We start from the raw sequence: 26329 nt of genomic DNA, 5'->3' as shown, positions 1-26329 counted from the left end.
TGCAAGTCTTGATTTTCACATACCGTAATTAGTTAAACAATGCAACATGTATCGTAAGCATATAATTGATATTCGTATATGTGTGTGTGTGTGAAGTGAAGGTGATAACTGGCTGTTTTTTTTAAGACAAATGAATAGGTCAAGACTACCTGAATTGTACAAATAAATACCATAGAACCCCGCCACATTTTTGCGCCTGTCCCAAGTCAGGAGCCTCTGGCCTTTGTTAGTCTTGTATTATTTAAATTTTAGTTTCTTGTGTACAATTTGGAAATTAGTATGGCGTTCATTATCACTGAACTAGTATATATTTGTTTAGGGGCCAGCTGAAGGACGCCTCCGGGTGCGGGAATTTCTCGCTATATTGAAGACCTGTTGGTGACCTTCTGCTGTTGTGTGTTTTTATTTTGGTTGGGTTGTTGTCTCTTTGACACATTCCCCATTTCCATTCTCAATTTTATTGTATATTTCTCACTGGTACATAGTCTGAATCTGGGTCCGTTCGCTTCCATTCATATTTGCGCCCACTCATGTTCACCCCCTTTCACTTTCACACCACACCCTACATGTTCGCACCCAATCTTAATTGGTTTTGTGTTTAATAACTCTGTAAGCAAGTGTTTTCTTATAAGTACATGTATAATTGTTGTCATTGTCTCAAAATAAAGTGAGACAGCATTCTTTTTATGTGTTGAATAAATCTTAATCATGTTTTGGATAGCGTATTGTTAAAAATAATAATAATCCTTTCTAAATAAAGTGGTACTTTGTCAACGTTTTATTTTGTGTTGAATAACTCTTAATCATGTTTGGTAAGTGTATTGCTTTAAAAGTAAAAACACAAAAATACTAAACTCTGAGGAACTTTGTTTCATTGACTTGTTTCATAATGAAGTGAGATTCTGACTAAGTTTTTTTCTGTGTGTTGAATAAATTTTATCATGTTTTGGTTATATTAGTGGATTGCTATATTTTGGTTTCTATGTTTTATTGTTTCGTTGTTTCAGTTCAAAGGGACCAAGCTGTTAAAAACAATTATCTTTTGTGTTTTTCCTTTAAAATCTTCAATGTTTTACTCATACCAAGCTATGAATACATTCAGTATTTACACCAAAGCAATTTAAAACAACAACCATGATTTTCCAAATATTCAACTTGAATTTGAATTAAAATCGGGCGCGAATGAGTAGAGTGCGAACGGACCTTGGGTGCGAATGTGCGAACATGTAGGGTGCGAAAATGTATTGGGCACAAACAGACCTGATACCACATAGTCTGAACCCCCTTCTCCCACAAAATATTAAGTAAATAATCTTTTTGTTACTGTTATCAAAGGTCTAATGAAACTCAGATAATTTCAAACAATTGTCAAAGAATTCTAGTCAAACCGGCACCTAGTTGAATTGGCACCTGGACAAATCAGCACCTGGTTAAAATCGACACCTGATATAGTCAATTCTTCACCCATGTTAAATATATATTTTTAACAGTATTTTAAGCAAAAAGAGTAAAAATAAGAAAGGGGTTGCCAGAATTTTTTTCAGTATGCAAAAAGAGTTAAATACTAACTTTCACATTTTTGGGTGTTCATGTACATTTTGTATATATGTTTATTTTTCTCAACTAAATGACTTTTTTGGTGTATTTTTAATGATATATATATATATATGAGTAGTCCAAATAATTATTACGTCTGGCAAGGCTTTTTTAATTTTATTCTGGAACACCTTCCTATGACCGAAAGGCTATGTTAATATTTTTCTGGGACGCCTTCCTACGAACGTCGTAGGAAGGCGTCCCAGAAAAAAAATAAAATAGCCTTGCCAGACGTCATAATTATTTGGACTAATACATGAGATATTAGATATTTTTCTGCATTATTTTAACCAGTTGAGCATTTTACAGGATTGTTGGTTTAATGCTGTTTAAACTTTGCTAAAAAAAACAACCTTAAATTTGCTAATAATTAATTTGTCATGAAAGTTTGATTTATTGAAAGGGACTCATAGTTTTCCATTTTATTTTAATAATTGTCTTATTGTTAAAACAACAGCTTTGGTAAGGGCTTCCAGGGGCGTAGCTGCCGTTAGGCACTATAGGCACGTGCCTACACATAATTTTTGCACAAATATTTTTTTTATTAAAAAAAAATAATAAACAAGTTACAACGTTATTCGTAGATGAACGCCAGTGAAGTTGCCAAAACTCTTTAATCATCGATGACGAATATCATTTGTACACTCGTCTCTCGTCCTTAAGTTAGTGAATGGAATATTGGATATAATTGAATGTTATATATGATTTTACGTACCTATATAGAAACTAAACAAAAAGTTTGGTTCAGATAGTTTCACTTCTGTCAATAAAAATTTGAATGAACCTCAATTTAGAGCCATGATTTTTTTAATTATAGTTGTTGTTAGTTTTCAACTAGCTATCCACTTTGTCTTCATCCGACCTACAATAAAACCCTTGCCAATGTTGGTCGTCTGTTTGGCTGTGTGGGATGTATAAATACACAGTCACGTCTGGTCAGAATTGGGACAGTAAATCCGACACTTAGCTGTAGAGAGAATGCTACTCTTTGATGAGTTCGTAGTTGGTCTACTGAAAGGCAAAGTTTCTGCTCCTATCCAATAATCCATCATTTTCCGATGTAATGCATGGCATTTTAAAATTTTCAGAACTTCGTCCCGTACGACACCTATTACAGGACCTAGCTCCCTGTTGTATTTATTGTAAAAAAAATCAAATTGTCCTGAACTTGCATAAATATTTATGAAAATCCTGAACTTGCATAAATATTAATGAAAATCCTGAACTTGCATAAATATTTATGAAAATCAATCAATCAACTAGTTTCCAGTAATTTTGGGTACTCTCCAATCTGCGTGTAATGACCACAATTATCAAATTCATAAGCAGGTAGGAATTTTAAAGTAAAGAATATAAAGATATATGAATTTCTTAAATTTTGTTACGATAGTATGAACAGAACAGAACTTTTGCATAAGCCAGGCATGTGTGTATGTGTTTGTGTGGCTTCGGTGAAGGTTTAAGACTCAAAAACTTGATGGTTGATGTCTAGCCAAAAGGATAGTTTTATTATATATAGTAATATCATTATTTACGTGCCTATTTTTGTAATGAACGATCGTCAATATGTACTAATAATCAAATTAAACGTATTTATCAGAGATATGAAAATACCAAACAGGGTGGACTGCTTAATCAAAAGGATACACTAATATATGGGCAATGCATATTGTAAATATTTTTTATATATATATTTACGATTGTACTGCGTTTATATTTAATTCACCAGTCAAATGTTATGGTAAATTCCAAGCTGTTAAAAACAATTATCTTTTGTGTTTTTCCTTTAAAATCTTCAATGTTTTACTCATACCAAGCTATGAATACATTCAGTATTTACACCAAAGCAATTTAAAACAACAACCATGATTTTCCAATTATTCAACTTGAATTTGAATTAAAATCGGGCGCGAATGAGTAGAGTGCGAACGGACCTTGGGTGCGAATGTGCGAACGTGTAGGGTGCGAATGTGCGAACGTGTAGGGTGCGAAAATGTATTGGGCGCAAACAGACCTGATACCACATAGTCTGAACCCCCTTCTCCCACAAAATATTAAGTAAATAATCTTTTTGTTACTGTTATCAAAGGTCTAATGAAACTCAGATAATTTCAAACAATTGTCACAGAATTCTAGTCAAACCGGCACCTAGTTGAATTGGCACCTGGACAAATCAGCACCTGGTTAAAATCGACACCTGATATAGTCAATTCTTCACCCATGTTAAATATATATTTTTAACAGTATTTTAAGCAAAAAGAGTAAAAATAAGAAAGGGGTTGCCAGAATTTTTTTCAGTATGCAAAAAGAGTTAAATACTAACTTTCACATTTTTGGGTGTTCATGTACATTTTGTATATATGTTTATTTTTCTCAACTAAATGACTTTTTTGGTGTTTTTTTAATGATATATATATATGAGTAGTCCAAATAATTATTACGTCTGGCAAGGCTTTTTTAATTTTATTCTGGAACACCTTCCTATGACCGAAAGGCTATGTTAATATTTTTCTGGGACGCCTTCCTACGAACGTCGTAGGAAGGCGTCCCAGAAAAAAAATAAAATAGCCATGCCAGACGTCATAATTATTTGGACTAATACATGAGATATTGGATATTTTTCTGCATTATTTTAACCAGTTGAGCATTTTACAGGATTGTTGGTTTAATGCTGTTTAAACTTTGCTAAAAAAACAACCTTAAATTTGCTAATAATTTGTCATGAAAGTTTGATTTATTGAAAGGGACTCATAGTTTTCCATTTTATTTTAATAATTGTCTTATTGTTAAAACAACAGCTTTGGTAAGGGCTTGAAGCCTTCGTTGTTTACCTTTATACACAACATATTCACTTTCGTTTTGTTTTTTACCTAAATACACAACATATTCACTATGTACTTGGTAACAGTAATTAATTAATTGAATAGAAAATATTACAACAAATATTATTGGATGCTGAATTGACGTCAAATAGGTGCCGATTTGACTAGATACCAATTTAACCAGGTGCCGACTTGACTTGTACGTTTCAATTCCTCTGCGATCGTTTGCGGTATTTTCTTGAGAAAACCTATTTTCCATCATCAAAGAGAAGAAGAAACTGCTTAAAAATGATCCTGGAACCCTTCATGATTGTTAAAATAAGTTTAATTCACTCAAAAAACAATTTTAAAACTTGCGATGTTTAAACAGGAAGTTTCAAAAGCACGTGTAAAAGAAGAAATTAACCGGTGAGAGTGAAAATCCGTACATGACAGATATCACTATAGTACGACTTTGAAAGTTAAACAGTTCAATCCTTTTGTAAAATAGTCTTTAATATACCTATTACATTAATGTTTGAAGGGTCTTAAGCTTATTCAAACCATATAAGTCGGTATGAAACACCAAAACGGAATGAACAATAACCGATCAAATTTAGTAGTTTACAAATTCTAAACTGGTTCCCGTCAAACTACAACACTTTGTTCGAGTGTAGTGGAATACAAGCAGAAACCAGTTAGTTTGTAAAATAGTAAATATGAAACCGAGTGTAAACTGGTTCCTGGCTGATTACTACGCAATGATCATGCATAATGTATGTACTCGAGATTCCGCCAATCTAGACGCACCCCTTGATTGATTGCAAGGGTACAGCGGATCCATGTACACTCCCTAAGGATTAATGGAGATGTGTCCTTTACAATATTATCCCACCACCAGAACAATCCCCACCCAACACCACCTAAGGGAGCGTGTAGGACACCGGGAAGTCTGTTATTATGGTGGAGGAAGCCGAAGTACTCGGAGAGAACCACCGGGCCACTCGGTGGAAACAGACAAACCAGAGAGATATCAGAAGATTGATCTCCAGGTCAAAGTAGGGGACAACTTTGACCAACCGAGGCCCCCAAAGTACCCATTCTAGTTTAAACTCCGGTCTGGGTACCAGAGATGTGTGTGAGAGGGTGAAAATTACCCTTCTGATGTACTGATATTTTTAGCACCCCGAGTGAGAATCGAACTCGGGACCTTCAGCACTGTAGCCATCGGTCTTAACCACTAGACCACGAACTCACACAATGATAACACAAGCAGATTCCAGTTTGTATGGAAAATAGTAAATACGAAACCAAGCGCGGTAGGCAGAGAAATGTAATGAAGTTCAGGTCGGCAGTTATGGAACAATGACTGCGTCATTTTCCAAAAATGCTTATATTATGCTGTTGGTACCATAACCCCCAAAATCAATTCCAACCTTCCTTTTGTGGTATTGAACCTTCTGGTAAAATTTCATAGAGAGCCATTCACTCAAACTAAAGTCATTGTCTGGAAACTAAATGCGTTTTCTGAAGATGACGCCAAGGCCGACATCATAGTATTATGAATAATGCTATAAATGCAAAAATACCCCCTCAAAATATTTGTAAATGTACAATGAAAATTCTCGTTCTGAATGAATTACTCAAGAATATATTTGTTACACAGAATGAATGACAGAATGAATAAAAATTGAAAATTTGACATTTACCTTTTATGGTTCAATATCCACAATCCAAGTATATCAAAGAACCACAAGAATTCAATTTTTTATAATATCAAACAGGAGTTTAAAATCCAGAATCTTAATACAGTGTAAGATTGGGCAAACCAAAGACAGATGAAAGAGCACTGATAATTCAATTTTTGATGAAATCAAGCAAAGTTTAATATTGGAACACAAATTGGACCAACTTTGAAAACATGCCCAAAATCTAAAATTCAAAACACTGTTTGATTGGGCATATAATAATTCAATTTTAACCAACTTAAATACTGTGCCCAAAATCAAAATCTTAAAACACGCTTAGATTCAGCATATTAAAGAACCCCTAGAATTCATTTCTTTTTTGAAATTAAAATTAAAGTTTAATTTGGGACCCTTTGGACCTTAATATTGACCAATTTGAAGACAGCTGGCCCAAAAATTAAAAATCTAAATGCACAGTTAGTCTGCATATGAAAGAAAAGCAATAATACACATTTTGATGAAATCAAACAAAGTTTAATTATTGACCCTTTTGACCTCAATGTAGATCAATTTAAAAATGGGGCTCATTATCTAAAATAGTAATACAAGGTTAGAACCCCAAAAATTAAAAGACTTTTAATTAATCCAATTGAAATTGGTTAAAAGAATGTCTTTATTTTCAATTGAAGATTTCCTGCTATTGTGCAATATTGTGCAATACTGTGCTATTGTGCAATATTATGCTATTGTGCAATACTGTGTAATTGAAGATTTCTTGCTATTGCACAATACTGTGCTATTGTGCAATACTGTACACTTAAATATTTCTTGCTATTGCACAAAACTGCTATTGTGCAATACTGTGCAATTGAAGATTTCTTGCTTCTGTGTAATACTGTGCTTTTGCGCAAAACTTTGCAATTAAAGATTTCTTGCTATTGCGCAATACTGTGATATTGCCCAATACAATGCTATTGCGAAATACTGTGCTGTTGCACAATACTGTGTTTTTTTGCAAAACTGTGCAATTGAAGATTTCTCCTTGAAAAAAATTAAAGACTTTAAATTAATCCCATTAAAATTGGTTAAAAGATTTGTCTTTATTTTCAATTGAAGTTTTCCTGCTATTGCACAATACTATGCTATTGTGCAATACTGTGCAAATAAAGATTTCTTGCTATTAACAAATACTGTGCCATTGTGCAATACTGTGCTACTGCGCAATGGAAGATTTCTTGCTATTGTGCAATACTGTGCTTTTTGCAATACAGTGCTCTTGAAGATTTCTTCTTGAAACTTTTCAAAAAATTTCAATTTTCAAAAATTTTGGCCCCTAATTCTTAAACTGTTGGTACCATAACCCCGAAAATCAATCCCAACCTTCCTTTTGTGGTATTGAACCTTCTGGTAAAATTTCATAGAGAGACATCAATTAAACTTAATTTATTATCTGGAAACCAAATGAGTCTTTGGACGATGAGGCTGCTGACGACAACACCTACAACATCATAGCATTATAAATATGAACGTATAAAAATGCTGAAAACTGATTACTTTCCTTTATTGTTTAAGCCAAAGGACCATAACTCTGCACAAAACTTCAGACCGGAACAAACTCCGAAATTGTTCTATAATTTGTCACGGTAAACCTAAAACTGTATACCAAATATCAAATCAACATCTGTAGGCATGACGACAAAAAGTGTGGAAAACTAATTCCTTGCGTGAATTTAAGAAGTCAAAGGACCTGCCATGTGAGGGACTCAAACTCATAACCGTAGTGTAAAAAGGCTAGTGATATAGTTGTTAGCTATGTAAAAGGATATTTGCTAAAGTAGGACAAAGTTTATTGTTGGCCAAGCTAAAAATAGTTAATACGTTACAGTTATCTCCATTTCTATGCATTCTATACAAAATTAAAAAAATTGAATAATTGACACAGCATAGGTTTATGACACAAAAAGAATGTGGTCAAAACTGAAAAAATTGAAATTGGACATTAAGGGGGTACAGAATACCTAAAAAAGATAACTCTTACTCATTGCTACGTTTTAAAATCGTGTGCAATATGCAAGCTTTTAAATGATCATGATCAGAATGTTTACATTATTGCTAAGAGCATGCAGCTGTACACCTATTGTTATTCATTTAATCTTTTAATCCATTTAAAGTTACTAATTTTCAATAAAGGAATCTTCAAGGAGACATAATAGGGAAATTTCAGAGTGAAATAAATTTACCAAAAGAAAACCAGGACGTTGGAAAAGGAGGGAAATAGAAAGGACCAAAACTGTTTTCGTTTTTTACTTGCCAATGCCTAGATCTTACATAAAATGAAATAAAGTACAACGATGCTACCATTTGATTTTACGGGTGGGAGGGCTAGAATTAAAAATGTTGTCCTGCATTTTGTTTAGTTGTAATCATTGGAGGGGGAGGGGGGACTGGGATCGGTTGTTTTAAGCTCGAGATTTCCGAATTCCGGGAATTCTTTTTTTAAATTTCAGGATGTCAGGATTTAAATTTATACTCGGGATTTCATGTTTTTAAGCCTGGGATCAGGATTCAGGACCCCTCCTACCCTCCCTCATCTGACATCATTTTCCTGGATTTTTATTTTTCATTCTTTAGGGAACTGCAATTTTCATTAGTTTATCTGTAATTGTTTACATGAATTGTAATTATGCTTGTGTATGCCAAATTACTGTTCCTGCCTTGTTTGCTCAAAGCCTGTCTTGCTTTTTTCAAATTTAATCAAAGCCTCCCCTCAAATGGTAGCTCCCTCTGACAATAAAATTGTAACCAAATAAATAAAAAAATTGTAAGGGTTCCGCGGAACCCAGTGTCTCGCCTATTTTTGCTGTAAATCACAGGCTCAACAACAATGAGGAAAAAAATCAATAAAAATATTCCTCTTGTTACTTTTTTATTATTGTAATAAAATCTAAGTCCATTTAAAAGTAAATTACAGAAAAATTGGAGTAATCTTTTTACAAACTTTACTTCTGGATACAATCGTATGATCATAAACAAGCTTCTGTCCAAATTTAGTACAAACCCAGGATAGTTTGAGAAAGTTATTAAAATTCTAAAAACTTTAACCACAGAGTAAATGTTTTGTTTCCCCGCAGAAAAAACTAAGTCCATTTATAGCATGTATAGTAAAATACGGAAAAAATGGAATTTTATTTTTACAAAATTTACTTCTGGATATTATCTTATGATCATAAACAAGCTTCTGTCCATGTTTGGTACAAACCCAGGATAGTATGAGAAAGTTATTAAAATTCTGAAAACTTTAACCACAGAGTGAATGTTTTGTTTCCCTGCAGAAAAAAATTAAGTCCATTTATAGTAAAATACGGAAAAATGGAATTTTATTTTTACAAAATTTACTTCTGGATACTATCTTATGATCATAAACAAGCTTCTGTCCATGTTTGGTACAAACCCAGGATAGTATGAGAAAGTTATTAAAATTCTAAAAACTTTAACCACAGAGTGAATGTTTTGTTTCCCCGCAGAAAAAACTAAGTCCATTTATAGTAAAAAATTTGTAAGGGTTCCGCGGAACCCAGTGTCTGGCCTACTTTTGCTGTAAATCGCAGGCTCAACAAAAATGAAGAAAAATCAATAAAAATATTCTTCTTGATACTCTCTTATGATTGTAAGAAGCTTCTGTTCAAGTTTGGTAAAAATCTACGATAGTTTAATGAATAAAATAATTGTTTTAAAAACTTTAACTGCAGACTGTATGTAATGTTAACTGGAAGAAAATAGAAGTCCATTTAAAAGTAAAATACAGAAAAAAATGGAGTTATGTTTTTACAAAATTTACTTCTGGATACAATCTAATGATCATATAAACAAGCTTCTGTCAAAGATTGGTACAAACCCAGGATAGTTTAAGAACGTTATTAAAATTTTAAAAACTTTAACCACAGAGTGAATGTAATGTTACCCTGCAGAAAAACTAAGTCCATTTAAAAGTAAAATACGGAAAAAATGGATTTATTTTTTTACAAAATTTACCTCTGGATACTATCTTAAGATCATAACCAAGCTCCTGTCGAAGTTTGGTACAAACCAAGCATAGTTTAAGAAAGTTATTAAAATTCTAAAAACTTTAACCACAGAGTGAATGTTATGTTTCCCCGCAGAAAAAACTAAGTCCATTTATAAGTCAAATACGGCAAAAATGGAATTTTATTTTTACAAAATTTACTTCTGGATTATATCTTATGATCATAAACAAGCTTCTGTCCAAGTTTGGTAGAAATACAGTACAGTTTTAGAAAGTTATTAAAATTTCAAAAACTTTAACCACAGAGTGAATATTTGTGGACGCCGCCGCCGCCGACGCCGACGGAATGTAGGATCGCTTAGTCTCACTTTTTCGACTAAAGTCGAAGGCTCGACAAAAACGGAAAAAATGGAATTTTATTTTTACAAAATTTACTTCTGGATACTATCTTATGATCATAAACAAGCCTCTGTCAAAGTTTGGTAGAAATCCAGTATAGTTTAAGAAAGTTATTTAAATTTCAAAAACTTTAACCACAGAGTGAATATTTGTTGACGCCACCGACGACGACGGAATGTAGGATCGCTTAGTCTCGCTTTTTCGACTAAAGTCGAAGGCTCGACAATAAACCATGGACAATTATACAATGCTTCTGTTTGTAGATCTTTGTACCAAATTGATTAAACTCAAAACTGAATTGACTCCACAATACTTTTTTTAAAAACATACCTGTAGTTTTTAATGAAAGACACTATGGGCTTTAATTAGTAATACACTAATGTTAAACAGGTTATGATTAATTTATAATTTTTAAATTTCTGGCATATTTTTTTAAAGTGCAATTGAGTATTTATTAAAAGTTAGAAGATACTGAGGGGGATACTCAACCACCAGTGCATCATTTACATGTTACAGAACAAAGACAAAAAGAAGAAAAATAACCATCCGATTCAGTCCACAAAACACAACACATATTCATGCACTCTCACATTCATCTGAATAAAAAAAAAAATACTACATCTTTCTAGTATCTTTTTTCAACCTTTTATCCTGACAGGTGTAGAAAATAAAAGGGTGTCTTCTATTCCGTCCGCAATTTAGGGAAATTCAAGTCTATATTTAGAATCATGGTTGAAACTGAAACTACACATATGTATGATATAAATAGAACATGTTATTTTTGCTTTATGAAATTTAAATTTCGAAATAAATATAAAAAAAGAAACTGTGGTGTTATTGCAAGTGACAAGTGAAAATGTTTCTTCTCAACTATCAATTCAAGATTATTACTGAATAGAGTAATCATTCTCTATAATAATAAGGGTCCCAAAAAATAATGTAAAATAAATAGTGTAACTGCCGTGCTTTTAAGTAAAAACCAGTTGTATCTAATTTTCATAACCTCTGCAGAAATACTAAAAAACAGTTCTAAGTTTAACGAACTTGATTTCACAGTATAAGGATTTTGCACAGTCAGCTCTATTTTATCTCTCATTATAAGGCTTGGTTCTTTGCACGAATAGTTTTTTTTCTTAAGTTTTGAATTGTATATTTTTGAATCTGTAGACCAATAAATTGAAAATCTTGATCATGTAAAGCATCTGCCAACTTTAAAGCTTTTCCCTATGTATCATAGGTATTTTTTACGTGTCATGCTTTTAACTTCAACAGCTCGTATCTCAAATCAAAAATCAGTTACATCCTTTTTTTTGCCCCTGCAACTGAAAGTAGGGGGGGGGGTTTATTGTTTTACCCCTGCCCGTCTGTCCTTCCGTCCGTCCCATTATTGGTATATAATAACTACTCCTACTGTTTGATTCCTAGGGAGTTTTCACTTTGCCTTCTGTTGAGTAGTTAAGTACGTACACTGCGCTTCAATGGAAACTATCCCTTTTTCAAACAATTTTATGTGACTACATGTCCATTATGTATTCCTTGTGCATGGAATGGGTTGACATGTCATGAAATGTGTCTATATTGTTGTATGGTCGATTAAAGCTTGTGTATTATGATTTTTAAAAATAAATATGAATTCATAACTTCATAAAAGTCATGGCCGGTACAAGTGTTTCTTACCAAAAAACAAAATTATCGTCCTTGAGGTCAAAGTTCAAAGTCACATGAGGGTCAAAATTTTAAGAAGGCTCACCACCTCATGATGATACATCCACATGTCAAAGATGTAAGGCCTAGGTCAAAAGGTGAAGAAGTTGTGGCCTACATGGTTGTTTTTCACGAAAAAAACATAGAGTTGACCTTGAGGTCACATTTGAAGGTCACACAAAGGTCATCTTGATGCAAGACACTTAATCTCGTTATGATACATCCACATGCCAAATATCTAAGGCCTAGTTCAAAAGACGAAAAAAAATATTGCCATTATGTACTTTTTGAATAGATTTTGCTCTTATTTTATGAACCAATTTGAGGGTGGGGCGTATTTCAAACTTAAATACCAAAAAATCTAACGGTTAAATTTTTAAAAAAAATTGCAAGAACAACCGACTAGTATAGCACTACAAATGCTTAGTTTTATGAAAAAATTAAACGACCCATTTTTTTTCAAAAAAAAAAATCTTCTTCAAATACTAGAAGCACAGCATTCACTTTTCAGGGCAGTTTCTGGTACCCCTATTAAAGTTCAGACAAAATTTTAGATCCAGAATAAAAAACTTACAAGAAAAGGGTATCAGTGAACTAATATTCACCTCAGCTATCATTATTAGCTATGCTATTGTCAATTTAGGATTAAATTAAAAAAAATTTAACATATTTCACCTTTTAAAATTTTTACAAGATGCTTAGGTTGGCCTAGTTTATCAATGAAAAAAAATTAAGAAAAATTAAACAACAGGATTTTTTTGGGGTATAGTGTTGGGTACCCCCTTAACCTATTATGGTCCAATATCACAAATCTAAGTACATTATTAGAATAAGCATATTAAAGAAACCCAAGAATTCTATTATTGATGAGATACTTATAATTAAAACATTCCTGTTCAAAGGAAAATAACTCAAAACAAACTAGATACCATGGAGATGGGAGCCATCTCTGTGGGCCCCACTGTCAATAACGTGGGGGTAAATAAGTTGTATGGATAATCTGATATGAAGCATTATTTGAAGTTATTACATAGTCTCATGTGTGATTTTATTCTAAGATTTTAAGTTAAAACTGATAAATATTCTCAACTTACTTTCATAGTATAATAGTGATATGACTGCATGATGTGAACTCATTGTTGACTACTCTAAATTTTTTACCTTGACCTTTGACCTAGGAAGTTGTACACACATCATGACACACCCTCTGGTGTTGGTTAAAATGGATGTCAAGTATAAACTTTGAAATCATAACGGTTCTCAAGATATAGAGCGGACACGATCTTCACCACAGGACACAGGGTTGTCAACTGAAACCAAAGTTTTTTTACCTTGACCTTTGACCTAGGAAGTTGTACATACATCATGACACGCCCTCTGGTGGTGGTTAATAAACATGTAAAGTATAAAGTATGAAATCATAATGGTTCTCTAGATATGGAGCGGACACAAAGTTAAAGTGTTACGGACGGACGGACGGAAGGACAGACAGACTGATCACTATAGGGCGACCCGCCTAAAGGCGGGGCCCTAACAAGAGACCAAATGACATAGAAATTAATTATTAATTATACCATTTCTGTTCAAAGGGAAATAACTCAAAATAAACAAGAGACCAAATGACATAGAAATTACTTATAAATTACACCATTTCTGTTCAAAGGGAAATAGCTCAAATTCATAGTAAAAATCACTTTTGTTACTGAAAGGACAACAACTCAACAACGAAAACAGCTCAAATCGTGAAAATTGAACTTGACCTTCATTTAGTCACAGGAAACAACATATCTTAATTTGAAAAGATTTCGTCAAAGCTTTTTCATGTTAATGAACGGACAGTCTTTGGCAGCCGCCCACCTGGCGCTGTACATCCTTAAATCAATAACCAAAAACAATTAAATATCAAAAATCAAGAAAACTTGCTCTCGTCTTGTTCGCTCTAAAATATGAAATATAAGACATTTGCGAATTTTATTGAATATTGAAGAAATCATATGATAATAAATTCCTGAATTGAATCAAAGAGCTGAAAGCTCTGAGGAAAAATGAGGCCACTGCCTCTAATATTGGGATATTTTTTATGCAAGTCTTGATTTTCACATACAATAATTAGTTTAACAATGCTATATGTCTCGTAAGCATATAATTGATATTCATATATATATGTGTGTGTGTGTGAAGTGAAGATGACAACTGGCTGGTTTTTTTTAAAGACAAATGAATAGGTCAAGACTGCCTGAATTGTACAAATAAATACTGTAGGCTTGTATATTTCTCACTGGTACATAGTCCAAACCCCCTTCTCTCCACAAAATTTTAAGTAAATAATCTTTTTGTTACTGTTATCAAAGGTCTAATGAAACCCAGGTAATTTCAAAGAATTCTAGTCAAACCCGCACCTGGTTAAATTGTCACCCGGTATAGTCAGATCGGCACCTGGTTAAATCGACACCTGATATAGTCAATTTGTCACCCATGTTAAATATATTTTTGACAGTATTTTAAGCAAAAAGAGTTAAATACCTAAGGAAGGGATTGTCCAAAAATATTAACTTTCACATTTTTGGGGGTTCATGTACATTTTGTATATATTTATTTTTCTCAACTAAATGTGTATTTTTAATCATATATATGAGGTATTGGATATTCTTTATGCATTTTTTAACCAGTTGAGCATTTTACAGGATTGTTGGTTTAATGCTGTATAAACTTTCTTGAAAAAAAACACCTTAAATTTGCTAATTATTTGGCATAAAAGTTTAATTTATTGAAAGGGATTCATAGTTTTCCATTTTATTTTTCTAATTGTCTCATTGTTAAAACAACAGTTTGGGTAAGGGCTTCGTTGTTTACCTTTATACACAACAGCATAGTAACTATGTACTTGGTAAAAGTTATTAATCAACTGAATAGAAAATATTATAACAAATATTATTGGATGCTGAATTGACTTCAAATAGGTGCCGATTTGACTAGATGCCGATTTAACCAGGTGCCGATTTGACTTGTACATTTCAAATCCTCTGCAATCAATTGCGGTATTTTCTTGAGAAAACCTGTTTTCCATCGTCAAACAGAAGTAGAAACTGCTTAAAAATAATTCTAGAACGCTTCATGATTGTTAAAATAAGTTAAATTCACTTAAAAAACAATTTTGAAACTTGCGATGTTTAAACAGGAAGTTTAAAAAGCATGTGTAAAAGAAGAAATTAACCGGTGAGAGTCGAAATCCGTACATGACAGATATCACGATAATACGACTTTGAAAGTAAAACAGTTCCATCCTCTTGTAAAACAGTCTTTATTATACCTATCACATTAATGTTTGAAGTGTCTTAAGCTAATACAAAATATGTAAGTCGGTATGAAACACCAAAAAGAATGAACAATAACCGATAACGTTTTGTAGTTTACAAATTTTAAGCTGGTTTACGGTTGTCTTTTTTACTATGTTTGTATCGTTTCAATCTAGCAGATACCAGTTTATTTCAAATGCATTGAAAAGAAACGAGAAATTTGTAATGAAAGGTTTAGTTTTTATATTAACCAGTTTTAATTTGATATTAAATAGAAATAACTTATTAATATGGATGAGTTAAAATTATAAGTTTGAAAAATGATGAGAGCGCCTTCTGCAATATCAATGATGGCAAAACGTAAACAACCACCTCGCCGTGAAATTGAACTTGTTCTCTTATTTCTTGCTTATTGTACTCTATAGTCTGCACCCCCTCTGGAAGGTCCAATTTTGGAGAATAAAACCGCGGACTATACAAGCCTTTATATGCACAGGTCAACATTTTTGTTGTAAATAAAATAAAGTATGTAAACTGGTTCCCTTCCGACTACAACACTTTGTTCGAGTGTAGCGGAATACAAGCAGATACCAGTTAGCTTGTAAAATAGTAAATATGCAACCGAGTGTGGTAGGCGGAGGCAATAATCGACTTCCTGTTGTTCTGGTCAATGGTATCGGAACAATGCCGCTGAAGTGTCGTTTTCAAAAAATGACAACTAAGCTTAGTTTAAAGCTTGTTAAGTGTGGATTTAGCGCCTCAAATGTATGATGTTGTCCAATCAAAATCGTGATGATCAATAAATTGCATTATAATTTAAATTTTGTGATCAAGACATAAAGAATGTTTAATTTTTTAAGATTTCTCTCTTGAAGTATCTTGGTTTTGTGATATTTGATTTCTGAGTTTTATATTTCTTTATATTTAGTAAATTATTTTCTACTTGATTCATTGTAAGCATATGTAATTTAACACCATATGTACCTGTAAGTATTCCATCACTTCTTCATACTGCCTCTTTTTGCTTTTTGCTGCTAGATCATATGGAGTCTCACCCTGAAATACAGACAAATCTTTATATTACTTTCATCTGTTAACTACAAAGAAGACTTTTTAACACAGATCAATAGGTAAGACCAGTAGCAGCTAAGTGGTGATTTATTTTATCTTAACAGATGCTTACCATATATATATATAACTCATGAGACGACATTCAGATTATTTTTCACAATTTTGTGAAGACTTTAAATAGGCTTATAACTCTTTTTTGTCCTATAATTTTCTTTGCCGTTTGAAGATTGGTAAATGCATCCTTATGTCTACATGAGGGTGTGGAGGACTTTGGGGGTCTTCATTTTTAACTATCTTTTCTAATTTTGTGGACACATTTTTGACAGTTCTTTATATTTTTAACACCCCAATATTGTTCTCTATTTTCTATATTTTTGCACCCAATTATTTCTATTCATTAATTTTTTACTGATTTCTCTCCTTTTTCATTTCTTTCTTCTTCCATTCATGATTTTCTAATCTGCTGTAAACCCATCCATACCCTCCTATATCTGTATACCCACACCATACCCTCCTATATCTGTACACCCCCTCCACAACCTCCGATATCTGTGTAACAAATCAACACCCTCCTATATCTGTATACACCATCCATATGTACACCACCCTATATATGTATACCCAATCCACACCCTCCTATACCTGTATACACCATCCACACCACCCTATATATGTATACCCCATCCACACCCTCCTATATCTGTATACCCAATCTACACCCTCCTATATCTGTATACCCCATCCACACCCTTCTATATATGTATACCCAATCTACACCCTCCTATATCTGTATACCCAATCTACACCCTCCTATATCTGTATACCCTATCCACACCCTCCTATATATGTATACCCATTCCAATCCCTCCTATATCTGTATACCCCATCCAATCCCTCCTATATCTGTATACCCCATCCACACCCTCCTATATCTGTATACCCAATCTACACCCTCCTATATCTGTATACCCTATCCACACCCTCCTATATATGTATACCCGTTCCAATCCCTCCTATATCTGTATACCACGATCCACACCCTCCTATATCTGTATACCACATCCACACTCTCCTATATATGTATACCCTATACACACCCTCCTATATCTGTATACCCAATCCACACCCTCCTATATCTGTATACCCCAACCATACCCTCTATACCCTATTCACACCCTCCTATATCTGTATACCCCATCCATATACTCCAATATCTGTATAACCATCCCCTCCTATATATGTTTCTCGTTTTGTTTATATAGATTAGACCGTTGGTTTTCCCGTTTGAATGGTTTTACACTAGTAATTTTGGGGCCCTTTATAGCTTGTTGTTCGGTGTGAGCCAAGGCTCCGTGTTGAAGGCCGTACTTTAACCTATAATGGTTTAATTTTTAAATTGTTATTTGGATGGAGAGTTGTCTCATTGGCACTCACACCACATCTTCCTATATCTATATACCCCATCCACACCCTCCTATATCTGTATACCCCAACCACTCTCTCCTATATCTGTATATCCCATCCAGACCCTCCTATATCTGTACACCTGATCCACACCCTCCTATATCTGAATACTCCATCCACACCCTCCTATATTTGTATACCCCATCCACACCCTCCTATATTTGTATACCCCATCCACACTCTCCTATATCTGTAAACCCCATCCACGCCCTCCTATATCTGTATACAATATGAAATAATTAAGCGATTTTTATTTCCCCCTTATTGAATCCATATAAATATTGTCTAGTAGTGTTTATTCCTGTATAGGAAATATGTTTCACCCAACATAAAGATTATCTGTCATTACCCACCTCTCATCTGTTTAAATATAACTAGAGGCTCTAAAGAGCCTGTGTCGCTCACCTTGGTCTACGTGCATATTAAACAAAGGACACAAATGGATTCATGACAAAATTGTATATTGGTGATGGTGATGTGTTTGAAGTTCTTACTTTACTGAACGATTTTGCTTCTTACAATTATATCTATCATGAACTTTGCCCATTAGTAACAGAGAGCTATATTTGGTAAAAATTTACATAAATTTACCAAATTAATGAAAATTGTTAAAAATTGACTATAAAGGGCAATAACTCCTTAAGGGGTCAATTGACCATTTAGGTCATGTTGACTTATTTGTAGATCTTACTTTGCTGAACATTATTGCTGTTTACAGTTTATCGCTATCTATAATAGTATTCAAGATAACCAAAAACGGCAAAATTTCTTTAAAAATTACCAATTGGAGGGCAGCAACCCAACAACCAGTTGTCCAATTCATCTGAAAAATTCAGGGCAGATAGATATTGACTTGATTAAAAATTCAACTTCTTGTCAGATTTGCTCTAGATGCTTTGGTTTCATAGTTATAAGCCAAAAACTGCATTTTACCCCTATGTTCTATTTTTAGCCGTGGTGGCCATCTTGGTTGAATGGCCAGGTCATCGGACACATTTTTCAAACTAGATACCCCAAAGATGATTGTGGCCTAGTAGTTTCAGTGGAGATTTTGTAAAAGATTACTTAGATTTATGAAAAATGGTTAAAAATTGACTATAAATGGCAATAACTCCTAAAGGGGTCAACTGACCATTTTGGTCATGTTGACTTATTTGTAGATCTTACTTTGCTGAACATTATTGCTGTTTACAATTTATCTCTATCTATAATAATATTCAAGATAATAACCAACCAGATGCTCCGCAGTGCGTAGCTTTATACGACCGCAGAGGTTGAACCCTGAACGGTTGGGGCAAGTATGGACACAACATTCAAGCTGGATTCCGCTCTAAATTTGGATTGTGATTAAATAGTTGACACAGCATAGGTTTCTGACACAGAATGAATGTATTCAAATGAACTTAAAATTTTTGTTTTCTCTTAGAGCAATTCACTATGCTGTTGAATATTAATCCTCTCAAAAAAATGTTTGAAGAAATTTTCTTTTTATTTATGAAATTTCAAATGAGAAAAATTGAACCCAATTTTTTAATCACATCCCCCTTTCCCTTATTCCAAAACTAATTTCAATTAAAATATTCTAATGGAGTTTGCAACAATTACTACTCATTTAAATACATCATAAAATATTAAGATGTAAAAAAACTGCTTGTTATCACTGAATGGTAAAGATTATTTAAATTTATCAGTTGGTAGTAAAAAGTGAATATACATTGTATATTGTGTATAACAAAGATTTAAGTTGATTCTGGACAAAGAAAGATAACTCCAATTAAAAAAAATTCTTGCAGATATTTCTTGTTTACTATACTGGACAAAGAAAGATAACTCTTAATTAAAAAAAAATTTGCTATTTCACAATATTGTGAAATTAGATATTTCTTGCCATTGCACAATACTGTGCAATTGAAAAGACTTGCTATTGCACAATACTTAATATAATAATTTTAGATCCTGATTTGGACCAACTTGAAAACTGGGCGCATAATCAAAAATCTAAGTACATGTTTAGATTCAGCATATCAAAGAGGCCCAAGAATTTAATTTTTGTTAAAATCAAACTTAGTTTAATTTTGGACCCTTTGCACTTTAATTTAGACCAATTTTAAAACTGGACCAAAAATTAAGAATCTACATACACAGTTAGATTTGGCATATCAAAGAACCCGAATTATTCAATTTTTGATAAAATCAAACAATGTTTAATTTTGGACCTCGATTTGGGCCAACTTGAAAACTGGGCCAATAATCAAAAATCTAAGTACATTTTTAGATTCAGCATATTAAAGAACCCCAAGGTTTCAATTTTTGTTAAAATCAAACTAAGTTAAATTTTGGACCCTTTGGACCTTTATGCAGACCAATTTGAAAACGGGACCAAAAATTAAGAATCTACATACACAGTTAGATTCGGCATATTAAAGAACCCCAATTATTCAATTTTGATGAAATCAAACAAAGTTTAATTTTGGACCCTTTGGGCCCCTTTTTCCTTAACTGTTGGGACCAAAACTCCCAAAATCAATACCAACCTTCCTTTTATAGTCATAAACCTTTGTTTAATTTCATAGATTTCTATTTACTTATACTAACGCTATGGTGGGAAAACCAAGAAAAATGCTTATTTGGGTCCCTTTTTGGCCCCTAATTCCTAAACTGTTGGGACCGAAACTCCCAAAATCAATACCAACCTTCCTTTTGTGGTCATAAACATTGTGTTTAAATTTCATTGATTTCTATTTACTTTAACTAAAGTTATTGTGCGAAAACCAAGAATAATGCTTATTTGGGCCCTTTTTTGGCCCCTAATTCCTAAAATGTTGAAACCAAAACTCCCAAAATCAATCCCAACCTTTCTTTTGTGGTCATAAACCTTGTGTCAAAATTTCATAGATTTCTATTAACTTAAACTAAAGTTATAATGCGAAAACCAAGGAAATGCTTATTTGGGCCCTTTTTGGCCCCTAATTCCTAAAATGTTGGGACCAAAACTCCCAAAATTAACCCTTTCAACGCTATACACGGCATATGCCGCGATGACGTACACCGTTCGCCACTGCTATTCGCGGCATATGCCGCGATGAAAAAGGATTTTTCATTAGGACTCTTAAACCATTCGGTTTTCATTCGGGTTCTCTCTAATTTTTCATCGTTTGAATCTAGGATATGCAAGGTCTCATTTGCGCTTGAAATCCCGACAATTTTTATAGTAAAATCATGCAGTAGAAGGAAAATAGAAGGAAAAAAAAAACAAATATTTTGACAAATGCAAATGGAGGAAATCGGAAACGAAGCTGTAAATATGGAAAAATTTCAGCATTTCCTTGGCGAAACTAACAACGAGGATTAGTTAAAAAGTTTCTTGTTATCTCAATGTATTTATTACATTAAGTTCGTGTGGGAAATATGATTTGATTGATCATTACGAGACGTAGAAAAAGGGGGGAAAACGGAGGTTGACTGAATTTTTTTAGGACGGAGCTATTTATTTGTGCCACTATTACATAAAACGTTATGTATGGTACAATACGCTACGGAATCAGGCAACTGATGTCTTCTTTACAATATGGCAGATAAAACAACAAAATAAATGAAGACTAAAAGTAGTTTTTATTCAAAATTCAACACAAATGTAATAAATTACACCTTTTACCTGTTAATTACCTGAAAACGCAGGTAACCTGATAAAAATTTCAGTAAAATAATTGCCTAACATTACAGTTCATGCTTTCCTGAGCATTTTTCATGCATTAACTTTCTCTGTATCTCATATAATAAAAAAGATACAGCAGTCTGAAAAGGAAAACACTGTTCTAATGAATGAACTAAAAAAAATGCAGCAGCAGCAGCCATTTTTCTATTTTTTTGTGTAGCGTTGAAAGGGTTAATACCAGCCTTCCTTTTTTGGTCATTAACCTTGTGTTAAAATTTCATAGATTTCTATTCACTTTTACTAAAGTTAGAGAGCGAAAACTAAAAGTATTCGGACGACGAAATCGGACGACGACGACGACGACGACGCCAAGGTGATAGCAATATACGACGAAAATTTTTTCAAAATTTGCGGTCGTATAAAAACAGCAAAATTTCCTCAAAATTACCAATTCAGGGGCAGCAACCCAACAACCGATTGACCGATTCATCTGAAAATTTCAGGGCAGATAGTTCTTGACCTGATAAACATTTTTATCTCATGTCAGATTTCCTCAAAATGCTTTGGTTTTTGAGTTATAAGCCAAAAACTGCATTTTACCCCTATGTTCTATTTTTAGCGGTGGCGGCCATCTTGGTTGGTTGACCAGGTCACGCCACACATTTTTTAAACTAGATACCCCAAAGATGATTGTGGCCAAGTTTGGATTAATTTGGCCAAGTAGTTTGAGAGGAGAAGATTTTTGTAAACTTTAATTTACGAAAAATGGTTAAAAATTGACTATAAAGTGCAATAACTCCTAAACGGGTCAACTGACCATTTTGGTCATGTTGACTTCTTTGTAGATCTTACTTTGCTGAACATTATTGCTGTTTACAGTTTATCTCTATCTATAATAATATTCAAGATAATAACCAAAAACAGCAAAATTTCCTCAAAATTACCAATTCAGGGGCAGCAACCCAACAACCGATTGACCGATTCATCTGAAAATTTTAGAGCAGATAGATCTTGACCTGATAAACATTTTTATCCAATGTCAGATTTCCTCAAAATGCTTTGGTTTTTGAGTTATAAGCCAAAAACTGCATTTTACCCCTATGTTCTATTTTTAGCGGTGGCGGCCATCTTGGTTGGTTGACCAGGTCACGCCACACATTTTTTAAACTAGATACCCCAAAGATGATTGTGGCCAAGTTTGGATTAATTTGGCCAAGTAGTTTCAGAGGAGAAGATTTTTGTAAAAGATTACTTTAATTAACGAAAAATGGTTAAAAATTGACTATAAAGGGCTATAACTCCTAAACGGGTCAACTGACCATTTTGGTCATGTTGACTTATTTGTAGATCTTACTTTGCTGAACATTATTGCTGTTTACAGTTTATCTCTAACTATAATAATATTCAAGATAATAACCAAAAACAGCAAAATTTCTTCAAAATTACCAATTAAGGGGCAGCAACCCAACAACCGATTGACCGATTCATCTGAAAATTTCAGGGCAGATAGATCTTGACCTGATAAACATTTTTACCCCCATGTCAGATTTGCTCTAAATGCTTTGGTTTTTGAGTTATAAGCCAAAAACTGCATTTTACCCCTATGTTCTATTTTTAGCCGTGGCGGCCATCTTGGTTGGTTGACCAGGTCACGCCACACATTTTTTAAACTAGATACCCAAATGATGATTGTGGCCAAGTTTGGTTTGATTTGGCCCAGTAGTTTCAGAGGAGAAGATTTTTGTAAAAGTTAACGACGACGGACGACGGACGCCAAGTGATGAGAAAAGCTCACTTGGCCCTTCGGGCCAGGTGAGCTAAAAACAAGATGAAAGCATTGCTTCTAATAGTTTAATACCATCTAATAACTTTGTTATAATTGTCATGACAACAGATTGGAGTTTACACAGATTGGTGTTTTGTTTGACAATTTGTTTGTTTACACTGATTTTGGTTACAGCAAACTTGCATGATAGTCTAAATAACTTTTTCATATCTTCAATTTAAACATGACACTATAGCCTTTAAACCATTTGACCAAACATATCTTATACATCATTTGAGTGATTTAATACTTAATAGTTGAATACTGGTCATATACTATAAAATATTACCTTATGTGTTGTATCCAAGGGACTGGCACCTCCTTGTTCTATCAGACATCTTGTGATCAGTAAATGTCCATTCAAAGCAGCCACATGTAAAGCTGTGTATCCATTGTTCTATAATATAACCAAATAACATGTAACTATAATGTACAATACTTTGTTATCAATATCAATAATATACAACATATCCTACAACTGACATCAAAAATTGTCTTATAAACTGAACAATGTTGTGTAATAAATATAAACAAAATATATATCACATGAATTAGTGGTCAAAACTCAATACAATGACCAGTCACACTTGTATTTATATTGTATATAAACAATAAAAAACATGTTTTGTTGTGAGATGTCAAAACTTCCATTAACATGATTAAACCTGATATCTTAAAAAAAAATAAAAATCAAGAAATGTGTAAAATAATTATATCAATGGATTCAGTAGAACAAAACAAACAAAATGAGACCCCACTTTATATGATTCTTACAAATATTTGTTCATTAAAACTGTCTGATTAACAATATGATTTAGTGTAGATTAATAGTAATGTGATCAGACTAAGTAGATAACATACTGCTGTGATGTCGATCTTACATCCTGTATCAATGAGGAGTCTACAGATCTCCAGGTGTCCTCCATAGGCAGCCATCTTTAATGCTGTCCATCCTCCATCCTCCTGGAATAATACAACTGACATCAAAACTTGTCTGATAAACTGGACAATTTTGTGTAATAAATATAAACAAAATATATATCACATGAATCAGTGGTCAAAACTGAATAAAATGACCAGTCACACTTGTATTTATATTCTATATAAACAATAAATAAACATGTTTTGTTGTGAAATGTCAAAACTCACATTAAACCTGATATCTTAAAAAAATATTTTTTTCAAGAAATGTGTAAAATAATTATACCAATGGATTCAGTAGAACAAAACAAGTAAAATAAGACCCCACTTTATATGATTCTTACAAATATTTTTTCATTAAACCTGTCTAATTAACAACATGATTTTGTGTAGATTAATAGTAATGTGATCAGACTAAGTAGATAACATACATTTGTGATGTCGATCTTACATCCTGTATCAATGAGGAGTCTACAGATCTCCAGGTGTCCTTCCCTGGCAGCCAATATTAATGCTGTCTGTCCATACTCCTGGAATAATACAACTGACATCAAAACTTGTCTGATAAACTGGACAATGTTGTGTAATAAATATAAACAAAATATATATCACATGAATCAGTGGTCAAAACTGAATAAAATGACCAGTCATACTTGTATTTATATTCTATATAAACAATAAATAAACATGTTTTGTTGTGAAATGTCAAAACTTCCATTAAACCTAATATCTTAAAAAAATATTTTTTTCAAGAAATGTGTAAAATAATTATATCAATGGATTCAGTAGAACAAAACAAGCAAAATGAGACCCCACTTTATATGATTATTACAAATATTTGTTCATTAAAACTGTCTAATTAACAACATGATTTAGTGTAGATTCAGTATAATCATTCATTTTAATAAATAAAAAAAAAATAAAAAACATGAAAAGAAGTTATATTTTCTGATTCAGAACAATAATATGAGTAAAATGAGAATCCACTTTATATAAATATTACAAATATTTGTTCATTAAACCTGTCTAATTAACAACATGATTTAGTGTAGATTAATAGTAATGTGATCAGACTAAGTAGATAACATACATCTGTGATGTCGATCTTACATCCTCTATCAATGAGGAGTCTACAGACCTCCAGGTGTCCTCTCATGGCAGCCAACATTAATGCTGTCAATCCATCCTCCTGGAATAATACAACTGACATCAAAACTTGTCTGATAAACTGGACAATGTTGTGTAATAAATATAAACAAAATATATATCACATGAATCAGTGGTCAAAACTGAATAAAATGACCAGTCATACTTGTATTTATATTGTATATAAACAATAAATAAACATGTTATGTTGTGAAATGTCAAAACTTCCATAAAACCGGATATCTTAAAAAATTATTTTTTTCAAGAAATGTGTGAAATAATTATATCAATGGATTCAGTAGAACAAAACGAGTAAAATGAGACCCCACTTTATATGATTCTTACAAATATTTGTTCATTAAAACTGTCTGATTAACAACATGATTTTGTGTAGATTAATAGTAATGTGATCAGACTAAGTAGATAACATACTGTTGATGTGATGTCGATCTTACATCCTGTATCAATGAGGAGTCGACAGACCTCCAGGTGTCCTCCCAAGGCAGCCCTCATTAATGCTGTCCCTCCATAACCCTGGAATAATACAACTGACATCAAAACTTGTCTGATAAACTGGACAATGAATGTTGTGTAATAAATATAAACAAAATATATATAACATAAATCAGTGGTCAAAACTGAATAAAATGACCAGTCACACTTGTATTTATATTGTACATAAACAACAAATAAACAACAAGTTGTTTTGTGAGATGTCAAAACTTCCATCAGAACTGTC

At 32.9% G+C, this 26329-nt stretch overlaps 1 protein-coding gene across 1 annotated transcript in view; it reads right to left on the bottom strand.

Moving 5' to 3' along the window:
• Positions 1-26329, bottom strand: part of LOC134702070 (uncharacterized) — a 252744-nt gene that overhangs the window by 31288 nt on the left and 195127 nt on the right. The window contains exon 2 of the mRNA XM_063563166.1: positions 16493-16564. Coding sequence (XP_063419236.1) covers positions 16493-16507 — 15 coding nt within the window. The 5' untranslated portion in view covers positions 16508-16564. The remainder of the gene's footprint in view (positions 1-16492; positions 16565-26329) is intronic.

Source organism: Mytilus trossulus, unplaced genomic scaffold (genome assembly GCF_036588685.1).
Source record: "Mytilus trossulus isolate FHL-02 unplaced genomic scaffold, PNRI_Mtr1.1.1.hap1 h1tg000396l__unscaffolded, whole genome shotgun sequence".
NCBI lineage: Eukaryota > Metazoa > Mollusca > Bivalvia > Mytilida > Mytilidae > Mytilus > Mytilus trossulus.
Note: the sequence above shows the minus strand (reverse complement) of the source record. Positions and strands in the feature narration are given on the sequence as shown.